Source organism: Pan troglodytes, chromosome 5 (genome assembly GCF_028858775.2).
Source record: "Pan troglodytes isolate AG18354 chromosome 5, NHGRI_mPanTro3-v2.0_pri, whole genome shotgun sequence".
In the NCBI taxonomy this organism is placed as follows: Eukaryota; Metazoa; Chordata; class Mammalia; order Primates; family Hominidae; genus Pan; species Pan troglodytes.
In genome coordinates this window covers 45,596,747-45,610,909 of record NC_072403.2, presented here as the reverse complement: position 1 = coordinate 45,610,909, position 14,163 = coordinate 45,596,747, and the positions used below count along the sequence as shown (strand labels likewise).

General features: G+C 38.1%; 1 protein-coding gene across 9 annotated transcripts in view; it reads left to right on the top strand.

Moving 5' to 3' along the window:
- Window positions 1-14,163, top strand: part of KIF6 (kinesin family member 6) — a 382,518-nt gene that overhangs the window by 818 nt on the left and 367,537 nt on the right. For 6 of the 9 annotated variants that reach the window (XM_016955398.4, XM_016955396.4, XM_016955395.4 and 3 more), the window contains exons 2-3: window positions 3,920-4,029; window positions 9,994-10,068. In XM_016955398.4, the coding sequence (XP_016810887.1) occupies window positions 3,920-4,029; window positions 9,994-10,068 (185 nt within the window). Of the gene's footprint in view, window positions 1-3,919; window positions 4,030-5,413; window positions 5,516-9,993; window positions 10,069-14,163 lie in introns of all 9 variants that reach the window. The other 3 variants (XM_054685756.2, XM_054685757.2, XM_054685758.2) reach the window with 1 other exon arrangement.

Here is a 14,163-nt window from a genome sequence, read left to right as displayed (position 1 = left end):
AGTAATTAGTTGACTCTGTTGTTATTCTCCAACATAAACTTGAACCTTTACATATACTCCTTGTATTAATAGATACAGGTAGATGCTTAAGCATCCTGACCCAAAGAATACGCATGTGTACTTCATTCAGAAACAATTAGCTAAATATTTACCAGGTGCTTCCTCTAGCCGCTAAATTCAGGAAGGTATAAAGAAGGTTAAGACATTGCCCTGACTCTGAGCAATGATACTTTGTATGCACCTTTTTTTTCTTTTTTCTTTTCTTTTTTTTTTTTTTTTTTTTGAGACGGAGTCTCGCTCTGTCACCCAGACTGAAGTGCAGTGGCGCGATCTCGGCTCACTGCAAGCTCTGCCTCCTGGATTCACGGCATTCTCCTGCCTCAACCTCTCAAGTAGCTGGGACTACAGGTGCCCGCCACCACGCCCGGCTAATTTTTTGTGGTTTTAGAAGAGACGGGGTTTCACCGTGTTAGCTAGGATGGTCTCGATCTCCTCCTGATCTTGTGATCCGCCCGCCTCGGCCTCCCAAAGTGCAGGGATTACAGGCGTGAGCCACTGCGCCCAGCACTTTGTATGCTTCTTAAATATTTCGAAACATCCTCTCTTCTGCCTAGAAGGGAGCATAGTCATTCTTATGTATCTTGAGAAATGGCCACCTGACAGGTGCTTTATCTGCATTATCTCTCATTCTCACAAGAACCCTGCAAGGTTGGTGTCATTTTCCTCATTTTACAGATTAGGAAACTGAGTCTCAGGTTAAATAATGTGACCAAGGCACCCAGCTGGGGAGTGGCATAGCTGTAATTTTTTTTTCAATTTTAGAACATTTATTTTATTCGTTATTATACTTTAAGTCCTGGGGTACATGTGCAGAACGTGCAGGTTTCTTACGTAGGTATACACGTGCCATGGTGGTTTGCTGCACCCATCAATCTGTCATCTACATTAAGTATTTCTCCTAATGCTATCCCTCCCCTAGCCTCCCACCCCGCGACAGGCCCCAGGGTGTGATGTTCCCCTCCCTGTGTGCATGCGTTCTCATTGTTCAGCTCCCACTTACGAGTGAGAACATGTGGTGTTTGGCTTTCTGTTCTTGTTTTAGTTTGCTGAGAATGATGGTTTCCAGCTTCATCCATGTCCCTGCAAACGACATGAACTCATCCTTTTTTATGGCTGCATAGTATTCCATGGTGTATATGTACCACATTTTCTTTAACCAGTCTATCACTGATGGGCATTTAGATTGGTTCCATGTCTTTGCTATTGTGAACAGCAGAGCTGTAATTTTAATTAAGGATTTTTGATTTCAAAGCTATCCCCCTTTTGGAAACCTTTTTTGCCCCCCAAAGTGACAATTTAGGCAAGGGCAATTTGGATCATATTTGTGAGTATATGGAGTGGGCATATTAATAATGTTGTATTCCTGTTCCGTATATATACTGGGTATATGTCTATGTGGAATATCATAGCATCTCATGATTAAGCATTTGCCTCATATAATTTATGTATTTAAAACAGGAATAAAGTAGTATAGAAAGAACCATGGGTATCTTCCCATTTTCTCTCCTCTAATAATCACTTACATGCATTTCTTTTTAGAGTGCATCATATGTAAAAAGTGTATTTTATGTAACATTTCCCCCCAGACTCTTAGCTTAAGCTGTTGAGCTTATCTACACAGGCTCAGCAGTCAGAGCGGAGGCTGGGATAAGGTCAAGAGACAGGATGGGTGGGGGCGGGGCTCAGGGAAGTGGATGGAGAGTCTTGGATTTAATATTGAACTTTCTTTTCTCTTAAAATGCAGTGTTTGGATATTTTAATGTACCTCATTTTGTGTGTCTTTGGTGAGTCTGTAGAGTGGATTGTTTGATCCTCCAGGAAGTAGTTTTAGGTGTCATATTTTTAGGTGTCACACACACACACACACACAAAGAGAATGGGAATGAATAAATATTGAATTAATATATCCCTGTTCTCCCTTAAAAACTCCACAGTTTAATGCCATATCTTCTTGTCCGCAAAAGATTGTAGAGTTCTTTCTCTGACTAGAAATGCTTTTTGTAATATTAAATTGAGAGTGACTCAAAGGTATTTTTTCTTTCTCTTCATTTTATAGCTTCATGACTGCATTACTTTTATTCTTTAAGGCATCATAAAGTAAATTGTAATAACGGATTAATAAAAAGGATATATAAAATGAATCTTTGATAGTTTTAACAGTGGTAATGCTTTCCATTTGTACAGTGCTTTATACATTTCAAAACATTTTCATATTCATCCTTGCACTTGTTCTGTCTTCTTAAAAAAAAAACTTCACTATCTCAAATAATATTTTTATGAATAACGATAGAAACCCAATATTACACTAAACAAGTGATTTGGTTCTAAGGGACTTTTCTTAAGGCCTCAAAGAGTGTCTTAATCAGAGTAGTGGAGGGTCATTAATGGCAGTTAATATTCTTTTCTGTCTGCTGAGCAGAGAAATATAGACTTTTTAAAAATGGATGTAACTCTTCACTCTTGTATGTTTCATGTCTTATACACCCCCTTCACTCACCTGTCTGGCTATAAAACTTTTTTTTTAATGTAGTGCCCAACAGGATATAATTTTTAAATGTCTCTTGAGAAAACCTAGCCAGAAAGCCTTGAACCTGATGCCATTGCTTTCTACAAATACTTTATTTTATGTAATGACTTTTCTGCATGAATTCTTCACATTTTAAATGAGAAGTTTCAATAAAAATATACTTAGGAAAATATTAAAACTTTCTGGAGATTTAGGTAGGCTTTTACTTGCTTAAGAATATGACTTTTTCCTCATAACCAAGCATCTAAATGGGTCTTAAACAGGAAGTATTGCCTGTTAGAAAGAATTTTATTTCATGGTAAAAGACAAGAAGCCTTTAAAAAAAAAAAAAAAAAACCTTTAAATCTAATGACTTTTTTTTTTATGGTGCATTACAAAATACTTCCATTTCCATTACATCATTTGATCCCCACAGCAATCTTGTAAGGGAGGTAATTCTGTTTTCCTCATTTTATGTATAAGGAACCTCAATTCTGAAAGTGGTGGCTGGTCACACAGCTGGTAAATTGAGCTCAGTGTTGGACCTAAGTCTTGGGACAAATCTTATGCTTTTATTTATTCCACATGACCTCTTTATAGGCTTGACTTTTAATTTTCCTGGCCAATAAAAATGATGGAGTAGGAAACCAGGAAGAGAATCAGAGAATGTTACAGGCCTAAGGGTGTTGGTTAAGACCCTCTATTTCCATATCAGCTTAGAAAGGCTTAAGGATTTCTCCCAGGTCACTTGCTAATTAGTGGCTGAGTTGGAATGAGAACCTTGAAAATGACATCAAATACATGAATTACATGTGTCTTTTGAAGCCACATCTCTCTTATCAAATGCCTGAAAATGTCTCATGGAACCTTAGGCTTCTTTGAACATAACTTGAATTAGAGCATTATTGGTGAGCTATCTGAGATGGCTCCAAACCTAGTCCTTTTATCTCTGGTATTTTGTAAATGCTCAGAAATGCTTATTGATTGTAGTAAAATGTTAACTCCTGATACATAATACTAAAGCAATACTTAGATAAAATGTTGCTTTCGGGCTATTAGTTTCTCAATGACAATAATAACAGAGATAGTCAAATACTTATATTTGAATGTTAGATCATTCAAAGATGATCTGACTTTGATACAGCATTAATTTAGGTTTTACTTCTGGTTCAGTTCCACATATTTGTCTGAATCCACACAGTTCAAAGAGAAAAATTATTCAAATTATATGATATTATGACTTTTTAATCTTAAGAGTATAATTTTCATATCATTACAAGTCATAATAACATGGTGATAGTTCAAGCCATAATTTCACCATTTTATATCCATTTGTTGTCTTCACATTTGCAGATTTATTCCATAGATGAAGATGAAAAGTTAATACCTAGCTTGGAAATTATCTTACCACGTGATTTGGCAGATGGGTTTGTGAATAATAAGCGAGAAAGCTACAAATTTAAGTAAGTTTTTCTTTCTCCTTTTTTCATTTCTGTTTCATTATTGAACTAACTCTTGTACTGCATTAATATTCATTGTGAAATCATTAGCACCATTTCTTGTGGAAAATGCAACGCAGCTCTTCACCTCACCTAGTAGACTGAACTCAAGTTGCCTTTTCACTGCTGTGCCCAAGGTCAAAAATAATGTGTATTTCTATATCTGAGATTGTATTCCAAGATTCCAGCCTTTCTTTACTAGCTCTGTTTATCTAGTATTTTCCTACTCAACCCACTATGGTTTAGCACTTACAGAAAGTTCCAATGCATGATTAAACTTCACTGAAGGTAAGAACTTACAGTATCATTTGTGTGCTACACAGGTAAGCCTTCTTTATAATATATATGATATTTGGACCTCATATACACATATGTATACTCTATATCTGTGCTGTCCAATATAATAGCCACAAGCCACATGTGGTTCTTGAACACTTGAAGTATGTTCAAACCGAATTGAGATGTGCTGTAAAGTATAAAACATATGAAGGAGTTTTGAAGACTTAACATGAAGAAAAAAGAATGTAAAATATCTCAAGACATTTTTCATATTGATTATTTGCTGAAATTGTAACATTTTGGTACATGAAACTTCTAACTTTGGTTAAAAGTATATTATTAAAATTAATTTCAGCTGTTTCTTAAAGTTTTATTTATTTTATTTTAAATTTTTAAGACGGGGTCCTGCTCTGTCTCCCAGGCTGGAGGGCAGTGGTGGAGTCATAGTTCACTGTGGCCTTGAACTGCTGGGCTCCAGTGATCCTCCCACCTTAGCCTCCTGAATAGCTGGAACTATAGGCCTGCACCACCATGCCCAACTAATCTTTTTGCTTTTTTAAAAAACGTGGCTAGTAGAAAATTTTAAATTACATATGCTCTCACATTTATGGATGCCATTCTATTTCTCTTGGGTGATGCTGAACTATAATGGCTCAGTTGAAAAATACCAAACAGCTACCCTTGCATGGTCATCAGTGCCTTTGGTCTGAATACTCTTTTTGTAGCTAGGTCTTGAATTTAGGGAGTATAGCTATTTCACATTCTCTTTAGTCTCCATTTTCAGATTAATCTATTTCTTTTAATCTCCACTTTTGATTTCTGGGGAAGTTTGAGCCCAAATTAAATCCGTCTTTGACCTCTGGCCCAAATTTTGGTGACGGATTTCTGGATCCTGCTGAAAGAATCCTAATTCTTCTCTTCAATGTATCTCTAGACTGTTTTACAAAGGCCGTGTTTTGAGACTATTCCTGCCTTTGCCCTTTGGATAAAACTATCCCAGATTTTTTTTTGTTCCTCTCTCTCTTTCTCTCTTTTTCTTTTTAAATTCTTTTCTTTTTTTTTGAGACAGAGTTTTGCTCTATCGCCCAGGCTGGAGTGCAATGGCGCAGTCTTGGCTCACTACAACTTCCTCCTCCCGGGTTCAAGCGATTCTCCTGCCTCAGCCTCCCAAGTAAGTGGGATTACAGGCACCTGCTACCATGCCCAGCTAATTTTTGTATTTTTAGTAGAGACAGGGTTTCGCCATGTGGGCCAGGCTGGTCTCGAACTTCTGATCTCAAGTGATTCACCTGCCTCGGCCTCTCAAAGTGCTGGGATTACAGGCATAAGCCACCGTATCTGGCCTTTTTCTTTTTAAATTCTTATTTGCTTTTTTTGTTGTCTCATAAAGAATTCTCCTTGGTCTTCATAACTCTACCTTTTATCTTTCATATATAATATACATCTCCCCCTCCACTTCCACCTCATTTTCTTATTGTGTCTTTTACAGTAAGTACAAGCAAGGCTTGCTAACCTATTGTTGCCTAGTGGGGCGGTCCTCACCTTGTCTTTATGTCTCCCCATTGTCTTTCATTATATCCTTTAAGGAATAGCCCTAAAACCTGTGCTTTTCTTTTTCTTTCTTTCTTTTTTTTTTTTTTCTAAGACAGGGTCTCACTCTGTCACCCAGGCTGGAGTACAGTGCTACAATCTCAGTTCACTGCAGTTCTGACCTTCAGGGCTCAGGTGATTCTCCCACCTCAGCCTGTAGTGAGACTTCAGGTATGCACCACCACATCCAGCTGATTTTTTTTTTTTTTTGGTAGAGACTGAGTTTTACCATGTTGCCCAGGCTGGTCTTGAACTCCTGGGCTCAAGCGATCTGACCCTCCTTGGCCTCCCAGAGTGCTGGGATTACAGGTGTGAGCCACCGCGCCTGGCCCCTGCTTTGCTTTTTCTGAAGAGGGCGTTCTCCCAGTGATGTAAGCGTGCTACATACCTTCATAATTGTGACTTGTTACCAGCTGGCCTAGGCCAAAATCTATTACATAAAACAACAGTTTGCTGAAATATTTTATTCAACATGATTCCATTTGATTGATAAGAACAATTTACTATGTCTTTATCTATGGACCCTATCCAAAGTATTCTTTTTTTTTTTTTTTTTTGAGATGGAATCTCACTCTGTCGCCCAGGCTGGAGTGCAATGGCGTGATCTCGGCTCACTGCAACCTCCGCTTCCTGGGTTCAAGCAATTCTCCTGCCTCAGCCTCCTGAGTAGCTGGGATTACAGGCATGCACCGCCACACCTGGCTAATTTTGTTTCCATTTTTAGTAGAGACAGGGTTTCACCACATTGGCCAGGCTGGTCTAGAACTCCTGACCTCGAGTGATCTGCCCGCCTCAGCCTCCCAAAGTGCTAGGATTACAGGTGTGAACCACTGCACCCGGCCCCAAAGTACTCTTTATATAGATACAAACAGAGTGCAATTGTTGTAAAAGCACAATTGGCTTATTTTTAAATCTCTGAATTGAAAATAATGGTTTTAATATTCAAAATTAAAAATTAATAAAATATTCAACTTACACATATGTTCAGAGATAAATATTTAAGCATTTTAAAGGCTGTTTTCCCCCAAGAACATTTATTCAACCAATAAATACTTATTGGCTACCCACTGTGAGCTGTTTTAATTGCTAGGAATACAGCAGGGAACACAACAAAGCTCCTGCTCTTAGGGAGCTTACATTTTAGTGGGAGGAGATAGAGGAGAAGATCAGTAAGCAAAATGTACGTCAGAAGGTGCTACGTGCCATGGAGAAAAGTGTGACAAAGAAGGGGAATGAGGAGTGCTGGATGAGGGGGGTGAAGGAGAGGAATGGTTGCAACATTTAATAGGTCAGGGAAGGTATACAGCAAAGGAACATTTGAGCAAAGACTTGATGGAGGTGAGGAAGCCAGCCATTCAAGTATCTAAGGGATGAGACTTTCAGGCCAAGGGAATAGCAAGAGTGAAATCCCTAATGGGGAGAACGCCCGGCATGTTTGAGAAAAAGTGATCTATGTGGCTGGAGTAGAGTAAGCAAGAGGTAGAGGGGAGTAAGCATGAGTAGAGTAAGCATGAGGAGTAGAGTAAGCATGAGGAGTAGAGTAAGCATGAGGAGTAGAGTAAGCATGAGGCAGCAGAATGGCCAGATCACATAGAGCCTTATAAGTCATTGTGAGGACTTGAGCCGTGAGAAGGCAATGGAGGGCTTTGAGCAGAGGAATGAAATTATCTCACTTATGTTTTAGCAGGATCACTCTTGTTGACATGTGGAAAACAGGCTGGAAGGGGGAAAAGACTAGTTAGGCTATTGCAAGAGATACCAGGCAAGAAATTATGGTAGCGTGGACCAAGGTGGTAACAGTGGAAATGTTGAGAAATAATTGAATTCTGGATATATTGTGAAGGTCTCACCTGACAGAGTTTGCTGATGGATTAGACATAAAGTATAGTAGAAACAGAGGAGTCAAGCAGATCCTAATGGTTTTGGACTGAACATTTAGAGGGATAGAGCTGTTGCTTTCTGAGATGAGGAAGAGCACAGGAAGTGCACCATTCTTTAGGGTGGGAAGAAGTCAGCATATGCTGAGTTTGAAATGAAGTTTAGAAAAAGCCTACTCAAGTTCCTAACAAATGAAAAGACCTCCTAAGAATCAGGAAACCTAAGTTATGTCTCAAGGCATATTATTGATGAGCTCTAAGACTCTGAGTAATTACTTTATCTCTGTGGATCTCGACTTCTTCCTCTGTTAATCATTAGACTGAACCTGTTAAAATCCCTTCTAATTGTGATCGTATTGTGCTCTTCAGTGGTTTTCAGAAGACAGCTGATCAAAATGCCTTTTCAGATTACTATGCAACTATATTGTATAAAATGCAATATTTTGGGATGATGACATTTGATGCTTAATATATAGTTAATGGTTTATTGTAAACTTTGGTGCTAAAATCGTTCTTCCAAAATGTGTGGGGAAAAGTCAATAAAAAGAGAAATCTGGATTGCTTGTGTTTCTACCACCTGCTATTTTAAATAGTGGAGGATGTCATTTTCCCCCAAGGAATTCAATATGCTTTATAGATATTATACTAAAATTACATTTTAGTTTAATTTAAATCTTGTTAGAAGTGACTGGTACATGGTAGGCCCTCAGTATGTGTTTGTGGAATGAATAGATCAATTAGAAATGAAAATGCTATCATTAATTTTACACAAGGTACCTTTCAGAAGATATTCTGTGTGTGATTCACTGCCTTCTTTAAAACTTCTGCCATCTCTTTTATTTACATGGTAGTAGATATAATTACTCTTTTTTTAAATAAGTGGGGTAGAAAATGGCTAATTGATTCACCCAGTCATCACCCATCTGATAAAAGAAGTGAACCAGCGTTATCACCATTCTCCTCAAAAGCTGAGAATATGTGCTCAGACCTCATACTACACAGTGCTCTGAAAAGCAGTTCAGCAGCTATGTGTTATGTTGACCTCTGTGTTATGTTGGTGTTCATATCTGAAGCTGTGATACATCTATAGAGTTTTGAGAAGCAATCTGGGCACACTAAACAGTAAATATTACTGTCTAAAATACAATCTTCCCTGCTAAATGACATACTAGCCAGAGTGCCTTAGATTATCTCTTTGTATAAGTTCATTGTTTGCTTCTCTAAAATGGAGGTAGGTCAGCTGTCTCTACTAAACTCTGTCGCTACTGAAAATACGAAAATTAGCCAGGCGTGATGGTGCACCTGTAATCCCAGCTACTCGGGAGGCCGAGGCAGGAGAATCGCTTGAACTCAGGAGGCAGAGGTTGCAGTGAGGTGAGATAGCGCCACTGCACTCCAGCCTGGGTGACAGAGCGAGACTCTGTCTCAAAAAAAAAAAAAAAAATAGATTCTGTGTCTTCTACCCCGAGTGTTCCACTGTGCTTGCAATCCAGTACTAAGCTAAGTCAGAGAAGCATTGCAAGAAGAGTGAAATTGACACCACACCTCCACTCCCTTCCGCTAAGCCATTGCCAATCTGATTAAACCTTCTCTCTGTGGGACAGGTCTATCATAATTTACTTTTTGACTTTTGACTCATGGTCAAAAAATGAAACAAAACCATCCTGAGAATTAAATGGTTGATGCTAGGATATAGCACCAAATTAGTGGAAAAATAAACTTTAGTTCAAAATACTAAAACTAAGTTCGATAATCATACAATTCACAGTTGCATTCTTTTCTCACAGGTCAGATATTAGAATTTCCTTGGCTGTTTACATCCTGTTCTTGGATTTCCATTTCATGCAGCTATCTGGTTTTGAATTTCTTGCCAATTGTAGACACTGTCCCTCTTGAGAGCTAAAAAGCACACAATTTGTTATTTGGTTCAAAGCTGCTGCAGTTTTTCAGAGGGATTTATTGTGCAGATCTTGTCAAAGCAATACTGTTTACCCACCATTTGTATAGAGGAGTACAACAGCACAGTGTGGTTGAGACTACAGGGCAAACATTGTGCTAAGTTAGGTAAGCCCAGTGATGTAAATATGGGGTAATTTATAAAGCTTTCAGAAAAACAAGATTTATTAATCTGATAGTGTTTGGAGGTGCAGCTTTTAACTAATTACTATTTTTCACATTGCAGATTTCAAAGAATTTTTGATCAGGATGCAAACCAAGAGACCATTTTTGAAAACATTGCCAAACCAGTTGCTGGGAGGTAGGATTTCCCATATTTTGTTCAGTGGGCTCGTGGTTTTTCATGTTGCCTTCAATTCTCAGATAACTGTGGTAGTGTGCTTAAGTGTATCAATTATATACTTAGGCTGCAGGACATGTAATGATGACGGCATTAATACCTTCTGTTCCTATAACCATTTGTTTTAGATTTAGATTCTGAGTCTCAAAACAAAACAAAACAAAATAACACAGCAAAATAGACTAGCTATTGTTACTCCTATTTGTAAAGATATATAAACTGAGGGTCACAGAAATTAAGTGACACTACTCAGGGTTGCATGGGTAGTGGTGGCAGAGTCCTAGATGACTTTCTGACTGTTAAGTTCAGTGTTCTTTCCTCAGTGCAGTACTTCAAACATATGGTTAGATGGACAAAGGATAAGGTATGGGTGGCACCTGGGAGGCTGCCTAATGATGCTGGCCCTGCTCTACCTCAGTGTCATTTCAAAGCTTGGCCCTTTGCTTTAATATATCTAGCTAATTCTAGGCTGCTGACTACTAGAACCAAACTCACATGAGAGTACCAAATAAATCAGAATGCCAATTTATTAATATGTATTCACAGTCTCCTAGGGACTAGACACTCAAGCACAGAGTCCTCTTATAAGGAATCCATATGGAAAACTACTGCTCATAAGCTTGCTTTCTGATCTGAAATCATTTGGATGATGCTAATGACCTAATGATAATCCCAAGACAACATTCATCTTTACAGTTAAATAATGAAAATTATACCTGCTAAATGAGCCCAGTTTTCAAGTCTGCTCATCAGTACACCTTTTTTAGTGGACATTGCTGGGAACACAGTGCCACATTTTGTCTCTCAAACTCCTGTTTTATGAATCCTATGCAAACCATGCCCTTGTCTTTTTAATACAGTCTCCTTCATTAGGTAACTTACAATAAAGTAGGCTTAAACTATTTCAGAGTTATAATCAAAATCCAACAATCCAATAACACCTCTTTAGATGAAATTCAAGTCTCCTTGATTAGATGTCAAACATTTCTGAAATTCTCTTCTTTTTAGTAATCATTTGGGTTGTGTCATTTTTCAGATAGCTAGTTTCACGTGTTTTATTTTTAAACTTCCTAACATCATTCAGGAAAGGAACCTTAAGTTTCTTTTTCATGGATGCCTGGGTTTTCCTTCCACTACAGACTCTCTCATCTTGACCCCTCTTTCTCCTCCAGCTACTGCCCTTTGCTTCAGCTTTACTTTACAGAAATGGCCTACTATATTCACTACTTCAGTTCCTCTCCTAAACCCTGTTCTTATCAAGCTTTCACCTCCACTGCCTCACTGAAATTGTTTTTGCCAAAGTCAACTATGACTTCTATTTGCTAAATTTAATAATGATCATTTCCCAGTCCTCATGCTATGTGATATGTCTGCCATTTTGACACAGTTGATCACTCCATCCTCCTCCAAATACTTTGTTCACTTGTCACACTCTCCTGGTTCTCCATTCCTTCTCAGTTAATTTATGCGGTTTTAATTGTATGCGGTGACCATTTCCTCTTGCTGTTCCCTCTGCCCGGAATTCTCTTCCCTCAGAAATCTGCATGGTTTCTCCCTCAGCAACTTGAAATCTTTGCTCATAGCGGCTTTCTCAGTAAGGCCTTCCTGCAGTACCTTATTTAAAATTGCACCTCCGTTACCCTTCCCTATTTGACTTTATTTATTTTAGCACATATCACCATCTGACATTTTTAAAATTATTATTTTACTTTAAGTTCTAGGGTACATGTGCGCAACGTGCAGGTTTGTTACATAGGTATACATGTGCCATGTTGGTTTGCTGCACCCATTAACTCGTCATTTACATTAGGTATTTCTCCTAATGCTATTCCTCCCCCTGTCTCCAACCCCATGACAGGCTCTGGGGTGTGATGTTCCCCACCCTGTGTCCAAGTGTTTTCATTGTTCAATTCCCACCTATGAGTGAGAACATGCGGTGTTTGGTTTTCTGTCTTGTGAGACGGGGTTTCACCATCTTGGCCAGGCTGGTCTTGAACTCCTGACCTCGTGATCCACCCACCTCGGCCTCCCAAAGTGCTAGGATTACAGGTGTGAGCCACCGCATCTGGCCCTGACATATTATATAGTTTAATTCTATATTAGTTTTTGTGTCTATTTGCCTCCACTAAAACAAAGCTCCATGAAGGCAGGGGCTTCGTTTTATTCACTGATGTGACAAACTCCATGATAACAAGGTTTCAAAAACGACAGGCAAGAGCACTTTTATCCAAGCAGCTCAAGTTGGTCCCAGTGGGTTTTATCTTTTGTCAATAAGAAATATTCCTCTTTATCCTTTTTATTACTTTTCTCCTTGTATTCTTTTTTTTTCCTGAAATTAGTTTTGCTATTTTTTTCTGTCAGCCTTTGTCTTGTCTTTCTCCTTCTCCTAGTTCAACTGCTTTGTGACATTTTGTTTTTAAGAATGGGCCTAATAAATAAAATATAGCTGCTTTTGCCTTTTTAGCTAAACCCACAGTTCTTGATCTTTAATTAGTTACTTTAACCAGTTTATCTTTTTTATGATCGCCATAATTTGGAGCTATTCCTCCTATGTTATTTTCTTTCTCCTCTTTATTATACTCCCTAATTTTTTTTTCCTTTCTTGCTTTTTGTTGGTTTGACTGTTGTTGCTGCTTCCGTTTTCTTTCTCAAGTTGTACATTGTACTTCAACAGCTCTAGTTTAAATTCAGATATTTAAACATTTGTATTTTTCTCAATATCAAAAACTTTGTCTCTGTCTCTGTCTTGCTCTCTCTGTCTTTTCTCTAGTCAAGAATGTTAGGATACTTTTACTTTGCCTCTCCTATACCTCTACAACTTCCACTGTGGAGATCAACTGATATTTCTGTCTGAATTATTATTATTAATTTTTATTAACATTTATTTTAATTATCTCAAAGTTATATCTATTTCTTTGTCTATCACTGTTTCTTGTATTCGTGTCTAATTCTTAGATTCCTTTTGGTAATCATCCTCTAATAACCTCTTAGAAAAAATTCAGGACTGGGGAACTTTCTGAAGTCTTTCCTTTCCCTTCACAGTTAAATGAGCCCAGGAGTTCAAGACCAGCCTGGGCAACATAGTGAGATTTTTGTCTCTATAAATAATTTTAAAATCAGCTGGGCATGGTGGTGCATGCCTGTAGTTCCAACTACTCAGGAGGTTCGGGTGGGAGGATCACTTAAGCCCAGCAGGTTGAGGCTGCTATACCCAGCCATTTGACTGGGTATAGCACTCTGTGTTAACAGTTCTTTCCTCTCCAAACTGTGAAGATACTGCTTCATTGTCTCTTTGCATACAGGGTTGTTGAAAAGATGTCCATGCCAATCTGATTCTTATTTCTTTTTAGACATACTTTTTTTTTTTTTTTTTTTTACTTTCCAGGCGTTTTTAGGATTTTTTTCTTTTTTTCTTTTTATGAAATTTGATATTAATGAGTCTAGGTAAGGATTTTTTTTTCATGTATTCTTATCTCTCAGTCAGCTATTTCAATCTGAAAACTCAAATTCAAGGGTCATCACATGGACCATTTCTTTGGTAATTAAAAAAAATTCTTTCTTTTTTTTTTAAAGTGATCTCATTTTTATTTATTTATTTATTTATTATTTAATTTTTTAATTTTTAGTTTTTGAGACATAGTCTCACTCTTTTGCCCAGGCTGGAGTGCAGTGGCATGATCACAGCTCACTGCAGCCTTGATCTGCTGGACTTAAACGACCCTCCTGCCTCAAGGCCTCCCGAGTAGTTGAAATTACACATGCATGCTACCACACTCGGCTAATTTTTTAAATTTTTTATAGAGATGGGGTCTCAGACTGGTCTCAAACTCCTGGGCTCAGGCGATCCTCCCACCTCGGCCTCCTAAATAATTTTCTTACCTCTAACATATCTATTCTTTATTTCTGGACCTTGCAGTCCTATCCTTCAAATATTACAACTTCCCATTCATAGTTCTCCTCTCTTTGCCCTGTGGTTCTGAGTTCTGCAAGAATTTGTCAGCACAGACTTCCAGCATGGTAATTTGCTTTTCAGTGGTGAATTCCTCTTTATCCCTC